Source organism: Mastomys coucha, unplaced genomic scaffold (assembly GCF_008632895.1).
Source record: "Mastomys coucha isolate ucsf_1 unplaced genomic scaffold, UCSF_Mcou_1 pScaffold1, whole genome shotgun sequence".
In the NCBI taxonomy this organism is placed as follows: domain Eukaryota; kingdom Metazoa; phylum Chordata; class Mammalia; order Rodentia; family Muridae; genus Mastomys; species Mastomys coucha.
This window is the reverse complement of record NW_022196891.1, coordinates 84,371,766-84,390,572: the sequence shown is the minus strand read 5'-3', so window position 1 is coordinate 84,390,572 and position 18,807 is coordinate 84,371,766. Positions and strand designations below refer to the sequence as shown.

The 18,807-nt window shown below is 43.4% G+C and overlaps 1 protein-coding gene across 8 annotated transcripts in view; it reads right to left on the bottom strand.

Annotated features, from left to right (window-relative positions):
* Gpatch2 (G-patch domain containing 2) overlaps positions 1-18,807 on the bottom strand; it is a 151,218-nt gene that overhangs the window by 38,197 nt on the left and 94,214 nt on the right. For all 8 annotated transcript variants that reach the window (XM_031338063.1, XM_031338043.1, XM_031338072.1 and 5 more), the window contains one exon: positions 9,163-9,230. In XM_031338063.1, coding sequence (XP_031193923.1) covers positions 9,163-9,230 — 68 coding nt within the window. The remainder of the gene's footprint in view (positions 1-9,162; positions 9,231-18,807) is intronic.

Here is an 18,807-nt window from a genome sequence, read left to right as displayed (position 1 = left end):
GAGGGAGGGAGAGAGAGCGTGCATGAGCAAATAAGACATAAAATGGGTTAAGTCCTTCAGATGTGCATGGAGCTTACAAGGCGGGTAGTTCCCTGACGCAGACTGCAGCTGCAGTGACGACCATGTCCATGGATTTGTACTCTAGTCAGAATCTCAGAGCAAGCTCCCAGGCACCAACGGTAAAAGAAGTGGAAAAGAAGGCTACCATAGGCTGCAGTCCTCTCACGGCAGAAGAGCTGAATGTGACCTCCAGGCTCAGATCTCCCTGTGGCACACAGGCACAGGGTGGGCACACCTACAAACACAGCCTGCCACGCCAGCACAGTTGCTGGGGGAGAAGCGCATCTCCCCTGCACCTGCTGCAGCCATCTTTCACGCAGAGCAGTCTTGTACCTACGGAGTGGAAGGGCTTGTGCTTCAGGTCTCTAGATGCTGAGAAGCACATAAATTCCTTCTCATGCTTCCATAGTCCCCTCTCTAAGCAAGGAGCTGAACAGCAAGCAGAAGCAATGTACTGGATTGCACAGGCAGTCAACCAACACTGCTCCTGGGCAAAAAGACAAAGCCAACCCCAAAGGTTTTGATTGCGGACTCCAAAAATGTACTTTTACATACAGACTTTCAGAAATACGTTTTTCTTTTTTGACAAAAAGCAATTTTTTTTAAAAAAAATTATGAATGTATGTGTGTGTGTGATGCAATCTGAATAGTAGCCATTAGTCAGATCTACCTATTTAACTATGAAGCACAGAACAGAAGGGGAGAGCAGTATCCACAGCACTTAGGAGGCTGTGGTAATTACTGTATGCTCGGCCCAGGGAGAGGCACTATTAGAAGGTGTGGCCCTGTTGGAGTAGGCATGGCACTGTGGGGGTGGGCTTTAAGACCCTCATCCTAGCTGCCTGGAAGCCAGTCTTCCACTAGCAGCCTTCAGATGAAGATGTAGAACTCTCAGCTCCTCCTGCACCATGTCTGCTTAGACGCTGCCATGCTCCCACCTTGATGACAATGGACTGAACCTCTGAACCTGTAAGCCAGCCCCAATTAAATGTTGTCTTTATGAGAGTTGCCTTGGTCATGGTGTCTGTTCATAGCAGTAAAACCCTAAGAGAGCGACCAAGATGAGAGAATCCTGAGCATCAACATAGTTGATGCAAGAATTATAAAGGATAAGAAGGAGAGAGAAAAGCAAAAACATGACAAACTCCTAGCTCAGATATAGAAATAAAACTTAAAGCAAGATAATCTAGCATCAAGAATCCATTTGGTTAAGAACTTAAGTCTTTGTAGCTAACTTAAACAGCAGTTAAAAAACAAAAACAAAAACAAAAATAAAGCAAAACAAAACAAAGCCCTAAGAATGAAGGCTAACCTGTCAGGATGAAAACTGAGAGAGCTCAAACATACCAAGTGAACAAATCAGACATCCAAATGAACAAATCAGACATCCAAATGAACAAATCAGACATACCAAGTGAACAAATCAGACATACCAATGAACAAATCAGACAGAGGCAGACTAGACTTTCCACTAGTCACAAGGAAAGATTCCTTAACTGTGTCCCAGGCCTGGCCTGCCACCTTCTCCAGTCTCACCTGTGACAATCTGCCTTCAGTCTTGAATTGCAGATTCATGAATGCAGATTCCTGAATGCAGACCATGCTCTTTTATTTGCTTGAAATGTTCTTCTAGCTCCCAATTCACGGACGTCATAGAGACTTACCAGTTGTTATGGCTCAATGTCCAGATACAATGTAAGAATTATAATCCTTAGCTCAGTTTATAACACACATGTGCTGTCATGTAATCTCACATGCATGTACCTGTCTGCTGACCACTGTCTGTTACCCACTACTGATAGTAAAGTCTGTGACTAGCATGAGCACAGTGGGCAGCCCTCATAGGCATCATGGGACAAGTGTACAAGAACATGATTTAAAATGGCAGGCAGGCAGGGCTTGATCAACCACAGCTGCCACATTTGTTCTTTATGAAGCTATTACTCCTTCATTAACTTTTCTATGATACAAAACATCAACTATTATAAAAAGAAGGCTCTTTAAATGATTCACTTGAGTTATTAAAATACTAAAGAAAATTCAGAAAGTTGGGCTTGATACGCTTGATAAACAGAAAAACCCAAGTTGGCACAGGCCCTGGCCCTGCCTGAGAAGGCAGCTTCTGGCTAACGTTATACATTTGGGGTCTATGTTCCTTCCTTATCAACAAAAATAACATTGGGGGCTGGCACGATGGCTCACCAAGTCCAGTCTAAGGTAGGAAAACTTGACTCTCTAAGTTCAACCTCTGGAACCAACATAGGGGTAGAATAAGAGAAATGATTCTATAAAGTTGACCCCTGACCTGCATGTGTGGGCCATGGTGTGCGTGTGCACGCACACAAACATACACATACACACCAATAAACTATAAGAAAAAGTAAAGGTCTTTCTCAGAATTTAGAGGCTCAAACATAAATTCTAATCTCCCATACAGAGGGCATTTGAAATCAATATTAATGTCCTTTGCTCTGCAGAACACCATGGGCTTCAGTAACATGTGCAGTTTCTTTCTAAGCTTTGGGACCCTCACTGTCCACAGAAGCATTAATATGACTGCGGCTCCCTGTAGGATTCCCACAGGACTTGCACGTCACAAAACATATCAGAGATGCCAAAGGTATTTGTTTCCTAATCGATTTTTGGTCAAGCAGAGTTCCAGTGTGTGTCTCTGGAAAAGTCCAATCACCTATGAAATGAAGAAAGAACTCCTGCTTTGGTAACTCAGAGAGTAAAGACATTAAAATGACACATTGAACAGTGTGCTGAGAAAGAAAACCTGTAAGGTGCAAACCGCCGCCATACCTTCTAGCATCTGGAGAGGGCACAGTGCTCCGTAAACACCTTATGTAGGGAGGGGACCGCACTAACTCCAGAACAAAACATGGAGATGTGTCAGCTTATGACTCACACGATGGCAGCCATGATTACTAAGCGATGGAGCTGATCCAGCATATTGTATACCTCAACCTAGAGTTTAAGCCTCTTTCCTCATCCTGTAGTAAATGCTAAACTTAAAAGTGAAAATGTATTTCCAGTGAACATAACCTTTAATCCAGTCAAATCTTGCTTAAAGCAAGCTTGATATTTACACAAAAGATAAAATGAGTGAATATTTGCTTTATGAAGAAATTCATCATAGGATTGTAATGAGTTATCTGTGTGCATTTTTAAAAAGTTCATTCTATATACAGCTTTTAAAGTAGATATACTATATATAAATATAGAAACAGAATATGGATATCAATTTAAAAATCAATTAATAAATCATATTTATCTCTTTATGATTAAGTATCTTGCAAGTAACTGAGAAAAGTAGATAAGATCCTGGAACATTTTTGGTTTTCAAGACAGGATCAGTCCCTTACCCTGGCTGGCTTAGTGATATGAAGTCCAGGCTAGTTTTGGGATCTCTGGCACTTAATTCTCTTGCTTTGGCCTCCTAAATGCTGGCAGGTGAGGGTGTGCTAGCATGCCCAGCTCTGCCATCATTTAATGAAAACAAGTTTTATTTTATGCTTACACAAAGTTCTAAGAGGAAGTCATGTTAATGTTTACATTTTACTATTTACATATTTAGAAAGGCAGCATGACGATGGCACAGACAATTCCATCTCAAACACTGTTTTAAGATTATTATTATTATTATCATTATCATTACTATTAGTATTAGTTTTGTGTACATGTGACTGTGTGCCCCATGATTATGGATTCTGACAGAGCAGAGGCACTGGCTCCCCTGGTGCTCACAGAGGGCGTGAGCTTCCTGAGGCGGGTACTGAGAATTAAGTACCAGGCCTCTGGAAGGGCAGTATGTGCTCCTAACCACCGAGTACACACTCTAGTCTCCTAAGCACCGAGCACACGCTCTAGTCTCCTAAGCACTGAGCACACACTCTAGTCTCCTAAGCACTGAGCACACGCTCTAGTCTCCTAAGCACCGAGCACACGCTCTAGTCTCCTAAGCACCGAGCACACGCTCTAGTCTCCTAAGCACTGAGCATACTCTAGTCTCCTCAAACTTTCTTTTTAACCAGACGTTAGATGCTAACTTCTCTGAGTTAGCTGGATTAAGGCTCTTGGCACATTCTGTGGAGGTCTTTCTCATATTAACACATACTTCATTTGTCTGTGCTCAGTACTTCCTGCTAAAAGGGAGTGACTGTCTATTAATGCCTGGACTTTCAACATGATAATACTTTTCCAGGGAATGATTACTAAATAGTTTTTTTTTTTCCCAATAAGCACAGCACAACCCAAAATGCCATCTCATTAAACTGCTCCCATTTCATAACTACGGGACTCTCAGACTTTTCAGTGTGTGGTCGAAATGTCTACAGGATCCGTGTTGTGAGGTGTGCAGCAATGCTGCCATCAGCAGATAATAATCTGCATTTGTTTTGATAACACGAATTATTTTGAAATGTCACTGCATAGTATTTACTTAGTTGGTTATTTGGCTACAGAAGTGATGGGTGGCCCGCATGGGCCATGAGTGCTGGGCCATGGAGCTGCAGTTCACCCCTTACCTAAACTTCACCTGAGTGACTTCCACGCTTCTCCTCAGTGGAGAACGTTCTCCCTTCTCCAGCTGGAGGCTCCAGCACCTTCCCAGCTATTTACACACAGCTTGGGCACAGAGACAGAACCCTGGGAGCCACCACTGTTCACTGCCCATGTTCAACATTCCAAGTCCCTTCATGCCCTAGAGCTGGCACAGTGACTAACTTTACTCACTCAACTCTAGAGCCGGCACAGTGACTCACTCTACACACTCAACCCTACTCTACTCTACCGAGCCGGCACAGTGACTCACTCTACTCACTCAACTCTACTCTACCTATGGCATTTGACCAGGGGAACTCTTTATCTTCCTATGTTTGCGTGAGTGGTGTCTGAGTGTGTGTATGCATGCTTTTAAGGGTGCGGACACAAGTCATGGAGGTCCCCACACTTGATAGCAAGCCCTTCACTCACTGAGCCAACTCCACAGCCAACAACTGAAACTGTTTTAAGTATGTTTCTATAAGACAGTTTTGAAGAGTTGATAAAGAAAGTTAAAAAACAAACCAAAACTAAACAACAACGAAACCCAAGTCTCACTATGTAGGCCAGTCTTGGTCTTATAATCCTCCTGCTTTTGCCTTTCTGAATGTAAAGGTTAGTCATGTGCAATCAGGCCTAGAGAGGAGCCACCAATGCAATAAACACAGTAGGCCCATGATGCTTCCTGTTTTCCTACAGGTCCTTAAGTTGTAAAATAAACACAGGGAAGATTAGCCCATGCATTTCATGTGTTCCTGTTGCAGTATCAGGAAGGGCTGTCTCAGGAACTAAGTCCGATAACTGACCACAAAGTAACTTCTAACTGGGTGACATTCCAGATGCAAAATTCTACTGTCCTTTTAACTCTCAATATCTCGAAACAGAAATCTAAGATTCCACCATCATGCTCAATATTAGAGTAGAAAATCAAGTTTGGAAAGATCCTCCCTCTCCTCTGTGGATGGAGAGCTCTCACTAGCAAGTTCTAAGCTTCCCAAGCCAAGGCTGCCATGAAGCTGTCAAACCACTCAGCAGAGCACTTCCAGACATGACGAGTATCTCTGGACAAAAACTCTAGTAGTTTTCAACCTGCCTCAACTGTCAGCTTGTACTGCCACAAGATGGAACTCGAGGAGACAGACCAGGAAGGAACAGCGACGCAGGAGCAGGAGACCCACTGAGTACATGAGGATATGCCAACATCAACCACACGGCCACCGACATTTGATGAGGACTCCTGCCTCTACCATCGGGAATGTGTAGCTACAACTCTGCTGCAGTCTTCCAAGCAAGCTGTCCCTTCAAGGAGGAGCCCTCTCTTTGGAATGAGGGTCAAACTGCACATGCATGTTCTGGCACACTGGGCATCTGGAATGGCATTGCTAGGTGGAAATCTTCATCTTCTGGTGCGATGGCCTGCCTTCTGCAACTCTATACTGCACATGTGCAGCTTTAGTGCATGGGCCACTTTACCAAGAGGATCCACAGCCAGGTTGAATTAACAATCCCTACCATTCAGAGACCCTGATGGGAGTCTGAGAGAGTCCCTAGGAGATCTGGAAGAGGTCTCCTCTGGGAAAGGCTAGAGTACTCTGCACATTGTAACCTGGATAGAGCAGAGCAGGTAGATGGGGAAGCGATGGACTGGGCATGACAATTCTGCCAGCAGCTACGTACTGGAGAGCACCTCCTTCTTAGGCTTACGGTTACAAGGAGCTATGAGCAGAAGCAGAGTTCAGATGAAACTTGACTACACTTCTTCTTTCCTAATCTCCTTTAAGCCGTGACAACCAGACATTCTGATTCTACTCAATGGCCATGAAGAGGTTCTTGCTGAAAAGTGAGACAGGAGAGCTAGCTGCTGGCACAACCTTCTTCAGAGCAGGGGGGGGGGGCACCAGAAGTGGCTATCTTAAACATGAGGACATCAAAGAGAAGGACAGGAAGGCAATGTGACTGGCAGAACTGTGTCCCTACAGAAGCCAGCATGGGTCCTAGTGTCCAAATCCAGAACTGCATCCCTACAGAAGCCAGCATGGGTCCTAGTGTCCAAATCCAGAACTGCATCCCTGCAGAAGCCAGCATGGGTCCAAATGTTTGAATCCAGAACACACCCTTTCTGGACAGAGGCTTTCCACAGAGACAGGCAAAATGAAGTCAGTGAGGCAGGGCCTCAGCCCAGTGGGACACTGTGGAGCGTCTCATTGGCCGGCCTTGGTGCCTTATAAGGGAGAAATTCAGACAAAGATCAGCACAGGGAAAATGTCACCAAAGGTCGGTTGGGGGAGGAGGGAGGAGCAGCAGAGACTGCTTGTGAACTGTGAAAAGCAAGGAGACACCTGGGAAGTGCCTTCCCTCTCCCAGCCCCAGGGGGAGCTAACCCACTGACAGCTCTGCTTCACACCTGGGGTTTCCTGGGTAGATGGCAAGGTTTTTGTTTCAGCCCTCTAGTGTGTGGTGTTTGACACAGCAGTCTAGAATGGAATACAATGATAGAGGGAGATAGGAGCCGTTGGCCTTAGATGATATTGATAAGCTTCTCAAAAGAGGCTCCTGTCTTTACTTATGTGAGAAAACAAAAACAGGGAAAATAAATTTGAAGAAAACCAAAACTGAAACAAAACAAACGCAAACAATGTCAGTATACATCTGTACCTAGCACACGCTGATGGAAGCCTTTGCAAAGAGCCCTGATAGGAGCCAATCCCAGGTCACAGGGCAGAGGTGTCATACAGGAGACACTCGGAGCACAGAAGCCGACCTGATCTGAAGGTCTTATGTGCTGAGAATGGAGGGGACGGTGAAAGATGGGTGTCAGGCGTGGCAGTGCAGGGTGTTTGTTGATGACAGTTAAGGTGTGCACGCTGGTGGCAGATGACAGTGGGGATGGTAAGGAAGAAAACAAGATGACCAGATCTGAACCTGAGTCACAAAGGCAAGTAATTTACCCTGGAACCGTGGAAAGCCAGACACGGAAAGATCCATGACATAAAAGGTAACAAAGAAGGCAGTGGGTAGGAAATGAGAAAGAAGAGAATCTCCCTTGTTTTCTTGCTTGACGAGAGACAGACACGGGGAAGGACTAGAGTCACGGGAAGGCAAGGGATTGGAGTTATCTAGGACTGGAGTTCTCTGTGGTGAAATAGTGGCAGGCTTCACACATGGGAATGGAACCTAATGCCCACTACTCCTGAAGCATCTTAGTAGACTGAGAACCCGGGACAGACATCCTGGGGTGGAGAAGTCAGAGGGACATTGAGCACAGCCCTGTCCATTTAGACAGCTCTTCGGTCGGCATCCTGCTCTTTCTTTCTTACTTCTCTACTTATCACAGTTTTAGAGACAGGGTCTCATGAAGCCAAGGCTGCCCCAAGCCTGTTCTACTTCTGATCCTTCTGCCTCACTTTCCATGTGCTGGCCTGTCCCACAGGCACTGATCCTTAGGGTCTCCAGCCACTCAGTGACTCCACCTAAGGGCCTGGCCCATTAGGCATGGGGCAGACCCAGGACTGCAGTGGGAGCAATGAAGAGAAGCATGCCCGCTGAGTGTTTATAGTCTTCCTTTACCAAAAGGAATCATCTAAAATAGTTCTGCATCTACTTGCCTCAGCTGCTGCAGTTCATCAGGAGAAAATTAATATAAAAACTATATACAACATTTGGCTGCTGTCCTATCTATCTATCTATCTATCTATCTATCTATCTATCTATCTATCTATCTATCTATCTATCTATCTATAAAGCTTCATCATATCAAGCAAGAAAACAAGGGAGATTCTGATATAAATTTGCCATGTCTGGACAATAGTTTGTTTTCTATTTAGGGTGCAGTTTTTGTTTTTGTTTTAAAAGAAAGCCAGGTTGTTTTTAACAGATCTTAATTAGACTAGTTTTTAGAAAAAAACAATTTGATAATTAACTCATGCCTTTCCACATCTCACAGGCCTCAATTTCAACCAACTTCAGATGGCAGAAGAGACACATCAAACTACCACACATGAGACAGGGCTTTCTAATAAGGCTATTCAGAATAAGATTACCATCAAGAAATCTTATCTATAATTTATACTAAAGCCATACAAACTAATAGCTATGTAAAGTTATCTACTGCGCCATTTTGTTACTAAAGAAAATATATTTTGGTTTCATTATAAGTCTTTGCTGTGATAAGCAAAGGCTGGCCAGGCAAGCAGAAGCCAGAGTGGAGAAGCATCATGAAGATGGGTCATTTGGCGTTCAATACTGGTACCATAGAAGGGCTGGCTCACAGGCTCGCTACAGGCCAATGCCATGCAGATTTAAATGCTTTTAGACAGGGCCTAGATTTCGCCGAATAGGGCATGAACTTCAAACTCTATTGAAATAAAGAGTGCAGTCACAAGTCCTTCTACTCTCTCATGGGATCTACTACTGTTGTTCTTACACTGTCACCATCCGTGTGCCTTATTATGCTCTTAAAGCAGGCACAAATTAAAGTGTCCTAACTCAAAGTAGTGATTAGGCTCCTAGAGAAACAGATGGACAACCCAAGCAAGCTCCAGGAATGTGGGCACTCACTCATGGCGATGGGCATCTGGGGAGACGTGAACCATCCTCTTGTTACCGACAGGGCCAGGTGCAGACATCTGAAAACAAATCACAGAAACTAGTCACATTGGCTGGCTAAGGACAATGCAAAGCTGCATCCATCTGAAGATAGCTTTCTAATAGAGGAAAGAACATTAATTTCAAATCCAAGGGAAAACTACAAGGTGCAAAGGCATGGTAAGACAGCCCTCCGAGGGCTGCAGAGGCCCAGAGTGCTTCTGACTTGAGCATGGCGCCCAGCACCCCTGAAACACCAGCTTCCAGGGGCTTAGATCCGTTTGGTCTAACAGAGTTACCACAGGAAGTTAAGGTGCTGTCAGAGCACCTGACAAGTGTACACGCTGTGCTGGAGAACAGGGCAGTGACTTCCCCACCCAGACACTGTCAAACTAGTGTGAAAGGTCAAGCAGAGCACTCACTCCTGAGCAGAGGAGCACTCATTCCTGAGCAGAGCACTCACTCCTGAGCAGAGGAGCACTCATTCCTGAGTAAAGGAGCACTCACTCCTAAGCAGAGCACTCACTCCTGAGCAGAGGAGCACTCATTCCTGAGCAGAGCACTCACTCCTGAGCAGAGGAGCACTCACTCCTGAGCAGAGGAGCACTCACTCCTGAGCAGAGCACTCCTGAGCAGATGCTGCTTCTGGGAAACCAGCTTTGTGCTAAGTTCCTAAACACAGATGCCTGCATTAAAATGTGCAAATCCAAGTGTATATAAGAAATTCTGTCAAAAGAGCAGTGAAGGGCTCTTTTTATATATTTTCCACAAAGGAAGGAATTATCTTGGTATTTACATTGAGTGAAATATAATTTTAGCAAAAAAAACAATATTTGCTCCTCAATGTCTATATAACTTAGAAATTCTATGAAGAAAACACCAGGTGTTTTATCTATGGTGACAACTGTTTAGGTCTGTTATGAACGCCACAGAACTTCTGATGTATCCAAGGTTCTCAAATGGAGCAAAAGGAAGCCATGAATGGATGAATCTGTCATTCCCAATGACAAGCTATGAACGTAAGGATCCTGAGTCATATCCCTCATGACAAAAGTTATTCGTGTTTAACTACACAAGAGCCATTTTAACCACAGCAGAGTAAAACCAGCATGGCCTAAGAGAGGAACATTCCAGAGAAACTTTCTTCTTCTGTCCCTTAAGGGACAAGCATCTACTCTGGCATTCCTACACAAGCAGGGCCAGTGTGCAGGAGATGACAATGACCCGCGCAGGGAGGAAGCACACATGTGAGCCGCCTGGCTCTGCTCCAGGGCCACGTCCCACATCCATCTTGGAGTAGTCTCGTGTTCTTCCAGCAGGGATCCCTGGAACACAGTAATCCATTTTCCACACTGGGGCTGTGGGAAGCTGCCTGGGCTGTGTCATGGTTTGTTAGACGTCCATGATCACATTATCTCATGGCGGACCTGACACTTTTATTCAGTTTACAGTATGGTCTATGTACAGGCAACTTATTTCCTTTGCCAGGGCTGCTGACAACCTTTTCCACACTGTATTAATCTTGTTTACTGACTTTATCTTGGTACAAATATCAGAAAACTGAACTTTTTATCTCAGAGAAAAAATAAACAGCATGTTGACAGAAGCAGGAGCTATTTTCCAGGCTAAAATTGCTTGTTTACCTGAAGCAACACTCATGGGAAAATGTTTACGTCTTGCTCTGGCTTGAAATACATAATCTGAAATTTAATAGATGAAGAAATTTCACATATACCTATGTGATAAATTGCCTGATGAAAACAATAGAGGGAAATATAATAAAACAGAACTTATAACAAGTTTATACCACAATACAAATGTAAGCTTTCAATCTAGTCAAAAATAATATTACTGGGTATTTCTCAGGAATTGTACACATGTCTAAAAAGCTATAAGCTCCGTTCAACTGCAGCATATAATTCATAGATGTAAAGAATCAAATGTGGCCATTGAACTGGCTTCACATGTGTGTTTACCTGGCCATGGCCTTGGAGAAACACAAGCGACTGTCCTGCAGTTCCTTTACGTTACTCATATTTTGCTTTTAAAGACAGACAAAGTGGACACCTTTTAGCACTTCAAAAATGAGCCAAAGTATCACTGCCACGATGCTGTAAGGGTCACCTCAGAGTTCAATGTCATACGAGGAGAAGCCTTACCCAAAATCTGAGCATGGCATCTACAGTGCGGCCTTCCTGCGTGGAAAGCAGGGCTATCCGAAAATCTGAGGGCATTTTTAAACTTTCAAAATGTTTACTATGACTGATTATTATATCAGCATGACATACCATGCATATTATACTAACCTTAATTAACCTTTCAAAAACAGTTAAAGAATTATAAAAATTCTTAGCAGTTCTATGATTAATTCAGCATCTACAAAATTTATAAAAATAAAATGAAATCAGGCTAGAGAAGCTGCAGAGTGGCTAAGAGCATGTGTCCTTGTGGAGGACAGGGCTTTGTTCCTCAGCAAGGACATGGTGGCTCACAACCATCTTCAGATCCAGAGGTCTGATGCCCTCTTCTGGCCTCTGCACAGATCTGCCACACACACATACATACTTATGTCACACATATACACACATAACAAAACAACTAACCTCAAAAAATACAATTAAAAGCTGGAAGTATCAGTCAGTGTGCAGCTCTCCCCAGAACAACAAGAAACCATAAAAGCAGAGCTTCCCAATGTCAGATCATAAAGTGCTTGATTCTGGAGACATTTAGAAAGAAATCACAAACTACTGTGAATCACATCTCTTTAAATGGGCAGATCAAATATTCAGACAGTGAAGGAGGTTTTTGGTTTTGTGTGAGACAGGGTCTCACTATGAAGCCCTGGCTAGAGTGAAACTCCTTTGTAGACCAGGCTGGCTTTGAACTCTGAGGTCTTCCCTATGATTAGAGGTATGCACAATCATAGCCAGCAAGATAGTCAAGTTTATTAGTTACAAAAATTTTAGCTCATTCCTAGTAGAAGAGGTACTCTGAATTTCATATAGAAGCAGTATTTGCATAATACAGAGCTGTTGGGGAGCTGTAGGACTCAGAGATGAATGTTTATGTAATTAGTCAGTATTAGTAATGGTGATCTCTAACATCATGTGGCATGCCCTAAGCCTTTAGGGTTCAGCTGCTAAATATTATTACATTGGCAGTGAACGTAGTTCTCAGTAAGGTAATGTTGCTTACATCATTTGTGCTTCTACCAATCACAACAAGACTGCACAGCCAGAAAGAGAGGGCTTCTCTGTGATACGGATTTTCTGTTGTGAACTCAGCTTTTGCTGCTGTTGTTTGCAGCCAAGCAGTTGACCTCGGCAAACACTGTGGTTGTGAGAGATGTACACCTGACCTGCTTAAAAACAACTGTTGACAGAATGGAAGGGCAAGTGGCTCTGTACGGAGCACCTATCCCCTCACTTTGACAGAACACGCGGGACCAAGAACACCTAGCCCCTCAGCTTAACAGAACACGAGGAACCAGGAACACCTAGCCCCTCAGATCGACAGAACACGTGGAGCCAGGGCGACCCTGCCCCTTAGTTCTTGTTCTTCTCCATCATGACATTTAATATGATGACTGGCGGGTTTCTGAGACTAACAGAGTACCTGTTTTTCATTTTCCCAATGCAAAACCTCTTGCAGGTTTCAGTTGACATGTCCCTCTCCAAACCAGAAACTGAGCGGAGACACCCTTGTGAGACTGGGCAAGGCTGCCCAGTGTGGAGGGACACAGCGCTGAAGACTGCAGAGGACTGCAGCTGCACCTCACAGCAGTCTGAGGAAGCAGCAGCTCTGCTCTGTGCCTCCGGCAACCCTGACCACCAGCCTCGCACTCACTTCCCACCGCAGCCAGTGCCTTCTGCAGACTCTTCTGCCTCGCTGCCTGCACTGACAAACGCTCACCATGGCAGGCTGCCATTCAACTTGCCTGGGCCTGGCTAGTCAAAGCCCTGCAGCCTCCAGGGTGGACGGAGGCAAGGCCTCAACCGCCCGCCAGTTTGTCCAGACACAAACGTTTCCTTTTTTTCAGGACAATGATTAATTTGACAATATGGAGGAGTGAAGCAAGTCTTTACAGCCAAGAAGTTCTGACCAATGTGTCATTCAAATCCATGTGACAGATATTAAGGAAAATAAGGCAAGTTTCAAAATACGTCTTCAAATTCTGGGCATGGAAAGCAAGAGCTGGGGGTTGGGGGTTAGGGATAAGAAGACAGAAGGAAACTGGTTCTGGCTGCCAGCCTCTGGAGTTATCTTCATTTTTAAAAATGGCTGAAGAACTAATATTCTATAAGGCAGTCTGGCAGATGGACATTACATTTACACCTTCAGACATTCTTCACAAGCACTCGACACTGCTGCTCTCAAAGCTCTGCCCCAAGACAGGCAGGGGTGAGTCACCACACTCATAATCGTACAGACTGGTCACAATCACAAAAGGTACAGAACACAGGTACACTTACTTTTAAAGCAACATGTGAAAAAAGTAAAAATTTCTGTGGAACAACTTGCAAACCCCACATACGTGTACATGGGATTGATGAGACCATAGTGAGGGGGTGCCTGACTGAAGAGGGCACAGCCCCGACAGTCTCCAGGAAGTAGCTGGATACAGCGTAACACCCTTGAAATGAAGTCATCTGAGCACATTCTGAAGAAACACACACACATTTTTCTGAGCTGTCAAGACAGAGAAATTATCTACATACATATATGTGTGTGTGTATAATTTATATGCATATATGTATACACACTATATATACACACATAATACATATATACATATATTTATAAATACATATAAAATACACTAACATATGATTAAAGCATATGATAAAATGATTTCAAATCCCCACTGTACATAGTTTCTCCCAGTTAAAAGTGTGTATGAACTGGGAATTTAAAATTACTAGCCTATTAGAATATTAGTCATCATAACAAATGCACTAATTCACGTTTTTGGTGTGATTACTAACAATGTCTCTATATTATAATGGCAATTCCACACCTCTGTGAACACTCTCAGGGCTTCAACAGGAAGGTTGCATACGTACGTAACTAAGACGCACAGTGGCAACCATTTTCACACTAGTTTATAGTAATCTTTTTCTGGGTTACAATTTAAACTTCCCACAGCTCAAAATTATGCTCAACAGGGCTATACAGACAGAGGTTCACTTTCCATCTAGTTACAGCAAGCTATGAGTGGCCTCTACTGGCTGACCAGGGGCTTCCAAAATCCCTCATGTATATCTTGCTATATTCTGGTTTTCAAGGAGACAACACTCATTGATGTAAACTCTGTAATGAGACTGTTCAAGAGCAGATGCAGATGGATCCAAGATATGTCCACAGGACAACACAGCACTTGAAGATTTCATGAAATCTGTGTGCTTAAATTATACTGAGAATTTACACATTTTTCCCAAACTGTAATTTATATGCCATAAATATGCACTTTCTTATTCAATCCAAATCAAAGCAATTCACATGTACTTTTAAAAATAAATGTTTTCTATGAGTCATTTTTTAAAACACACACATACAGAAGAAACAAGTCCCTGCTCAAAATACTGTGCACAGTGAAGCCTGACAAAATTATCTTGAAAGTGCATACGAAAAAAAGAGACAGAACTAAAATTCAACACCATTCTCAATCTAAAAAAAAAAAAAAAAATGGCTTGCCATATGTGTAATGTTTATAAAAATGCTGTCCTAGAGGGCTGGAGCAATGGTGGCTCAATAGCTAAGAATATTTGCTGCTCTTGCAGAAGGACCTGGGTTCGATTCCCACCATTCACATGGCTTAAGACTGCCTGCAATACCAGTCCCAGGGAATCTGATACTCTCTCGGGCCTCTGAGATATATACAATCATGTGGGCAAATACTCATACACATATATATATAAAATAAGAATAACAAATCATTAATACACAGAGTGCTAGAAACACAGGAATATAGAGGAAAAATTAAAAACATTATTAGTATGCTTATGTTTGGGCTGAAGTATTTTTGTTTAAAAAACTTCATAGCAATTTAAAAAGGGCTATATTTTTTAAAAATTATTTTTATGTGTATAGGTGTTTTACCTGCATGCATGTTTGTGTACCACATGTATGCCTAATGCCGGGAAGCCAGAAGAAGGTGTCAGATCCACTAGGACTGGAGTTACAGACAGCTGTGAGCTGCCATGTGGGCGCTGGGAATTGAACCCAGGTCGTCTAGAAGAGCAGCTACTGCTCTTAACTGCCGAATCATCTCTCTAGCATTGAAAGGGTTAAAATACCACCACCACCATCACCACCACCACCACCACCACCACCACCACCACCACCACCACCACCACCACCACACTACTACTACTACTACTACTACTACTACTACTACTACTACTACTACTACTACGAGTAGGACATGTCACTTCAGAATCATAGATGGAAAAGAAAACATGCTGCAGGATTTGTTTGACAGCTTTTAATCTGTCTGTCTACCTACTGCCGCCCCCACACACAGACACACAAGCACACAGACAGACAGATACACACACACACATGCATGCCTGAGCTTTAACAGAGCTCATCAGTTCCCTATAATCCTCTCACACATAATGGGAACTATTTTTTTAAATATGTCAATTTAAACATAAACTACGTTTGGCTTATTTCTTTCATCTTTGTTTAAATGCATATACTGTCAAGACACAGTTCTCATATATACAGTTTAAAGATACAGTTCTCATATGTCATAACATTCTAATATATTTCAACCCTCACTTCAGAATTCAGTCCCATTATCTTACCTGCTGAAAACATTCATAGGGTTATCTTGCTGACACATAAGATAACCTTCTATCTCACCAGACACCACTGGGCTATGACACACTGACCCACTGTAAGCCCTGGTTATTAGCTTGACATATACACCACATACTGTAGCTCACAGTATTTGTATTTTGAAATTCTATTATTTTTATGGATACTAACAAACTTCCTTAAAATATTCAAATGCTACAAAACACTTAAAAATAAAAATTAAAATATTTCATTTTATTCCTGCCAAGGTTGAACTGAAAGCCGTGTGTGTGTATGTGCGTGTGTGTATGTGTGTGTGCATGCGTGAGTGCATGTGTGCACACACATACATATAATACAGAATGTAGTGTATCTTGCCCTTATGCATTCATTTGTATAGTCTATTATACAAAGTATATAAAGGGTAGGATTTAGCAAAAAAAAAAGAGTCATAGCTTTCTTTTCTAGGGAGAATTATGCTGCAGAGCTTGGTGCATGACAAGTTTTTCTTTCATATATGTATATATATTTGGTTGAAAAAGAGGTCAGAGGGAGACAATTGATTCAGCACACATCTTAGAACCCAACAAATAATTAAGACAGCTTTTCGGACCAAAATTCTAGGTGTGCCTTAAATACTCTTTAACCCAAGGATCTGAGGCAACTGGGGAGATTTTCATGTCCTTAGGTAAAAATTATTTTTATACTCAAGAATCACATGGCCAATACACTTGAGTGACCACTGTTATTTTCTATGCACATCAGGTAGTACGCGACATGGTCACCTGCTCTTCAGTCACCTGTCTAGATACATGCGTGGTTCACACTGTGTTTCTCAAACCGTTTTGGTAAGGGAGCCAAGTTGTTACTTCCCAACAAGGCCAATGGTGTTCTGCGGAATCTTGAATTAAATCAAGGGGAAAAGGTTACAGTTGGTCTTGATACTTAAAATATGGTTTCTAAGAACCTCATGGATACTTTCATAGTAATTCATAAGGAAAATACAGATGGTTGCACATTTTTAAGCCAGCATACATTTAGCAGAGAAAACAACTGAAAATAGCACATTCCTCAGGCTGGCTCTACTGAAGCAAGCATCACTCAGTCCTGTGATGCAGGCCGACCTGGCTACACATCACTCAGTCCTGTGATGCAGGCCAACCTGGCTACACTGTACTGTCAGCGACCATAAGTAAAGTATACAAGTTAGAAGGGTGAATCGTCCTAGGAGGCAGATGGAGAGAGGGAACGGGGTGAGATGGGATGAGGAGAGAAAGGGGTGTTGTATGTCAGGATCAGATGTGGGGAGAGACAGGAAGCAGGCCCAGGAGAATGAATGGAAATCTGCAGCTTGCAGGGGTGAAGGGTGGGGGACATTTCTAGGCCAGAGACCTGGGATAGTGGAGGCTCCCAGGAGTCTATGGAGTGACCTTAGCTGAGACTCATAGCAGTAGGAATATGGGACCTGAAGAGGCCACCCCTTGTAGCCAGGCAGGACCCCCACCCACCTACAAAACTTCACACCCAAAATTTGTCCTCTCTGCAAGAAATGCAGGGACAAAGCTGTAGCAGAGACTGAGGGAATAGCCAACCAATAACTGGCCCAGCTTGAGAGCCATCCCATGGGCAAGCACCAATCAGGGCACTATTAGTGATACTCTTGTTACGCTTGCAGACAGGAGCCTAGCATAACTGACCTGTAAGAGGCTCCACCCAGCAGCTGACTGAAACAGATGCAGAGACCCACAGCCACACCTTGAATTTGAGCTTGGGACTCTGGTGGAAGAGCTGGGGAAGGAACTCCACAGGAAGGCTAACAGAGTCAACTAACCTGGACCCTTGGGGGCACATGAGTCCCCCAACAGCTGGAGCAGGTGCTGTGTCCAAAGCTGTTGCCTGTCTATGGAATTCCTTCCCCTAACTAGATTGCCTTGCCTGACTGCAGTGGGAGAGAATGTGCATAGCACTATAGAGACTTGATGTGTCAGGATGGGGAGTGGGGAATGGAGGCTAAGGGGTGTCTACCTACTCAGAGGAGAAGGGAGGGGGAATGAGGTGAGGGACTGAGTGAGGGGGAATGAGAGCAGTAACTGGGATGTAAAATAAATAAACAAATAAGTTAATGGAAAAAAACCATTCAAGTTTCATCTGACAGGGGACAGGAAAGGTCACAAGCCCAAACACATGCAATGTACTCTTCAAGATATAAATGAGGGGATGGATAAATTATCAAAGATGTGGAGTTTTAGTGACAAGATAGTGAAATTGTGGTCTCAGTATATCACATACCCAATGAATTGCAAAAATATAAAGAAAGAAAGAAAGAAAGAAAGAAAGAAAGAAAGAAAGAAAGAAAGAAAGAAAGAAAGAAAACCCCCAATATAACTTGTAACTTTCAACATCTTTTGGGCAATGTCTACTTCAAGAAAGTAGTCAGATGGTCACAAGCTCATGCTGCTAGACCACTCTATGGCAGACTGCAGACTGGTTTAAATTGATGCGGGCAATTATCTATTTCAACCTGAGTGAGTCACCCTCAGGCAGCTGGAGGTGGTCATGTGTAAGCTCCAGCCACTTACCAGCAGCATGGGGAGTGGCAAGGCACAGTGCCTGCACAAGGTCCCATGTGGCCTTTGTTCAGCTGGTGTGTCCCATACTCATGTCCACTTCTAACTACAAGTGAGAGGCCAAAAGAACTAAAGGCTCTCTCTCTAACCCTGGTTTCCTCACTGGAGTAAACCACACCGTCTAACTCAAGGCAGAGAAGGGTTCAGTCAACCCTTTGTCTAACTCAAGGCAGAGATGGGTTCAGTCAAC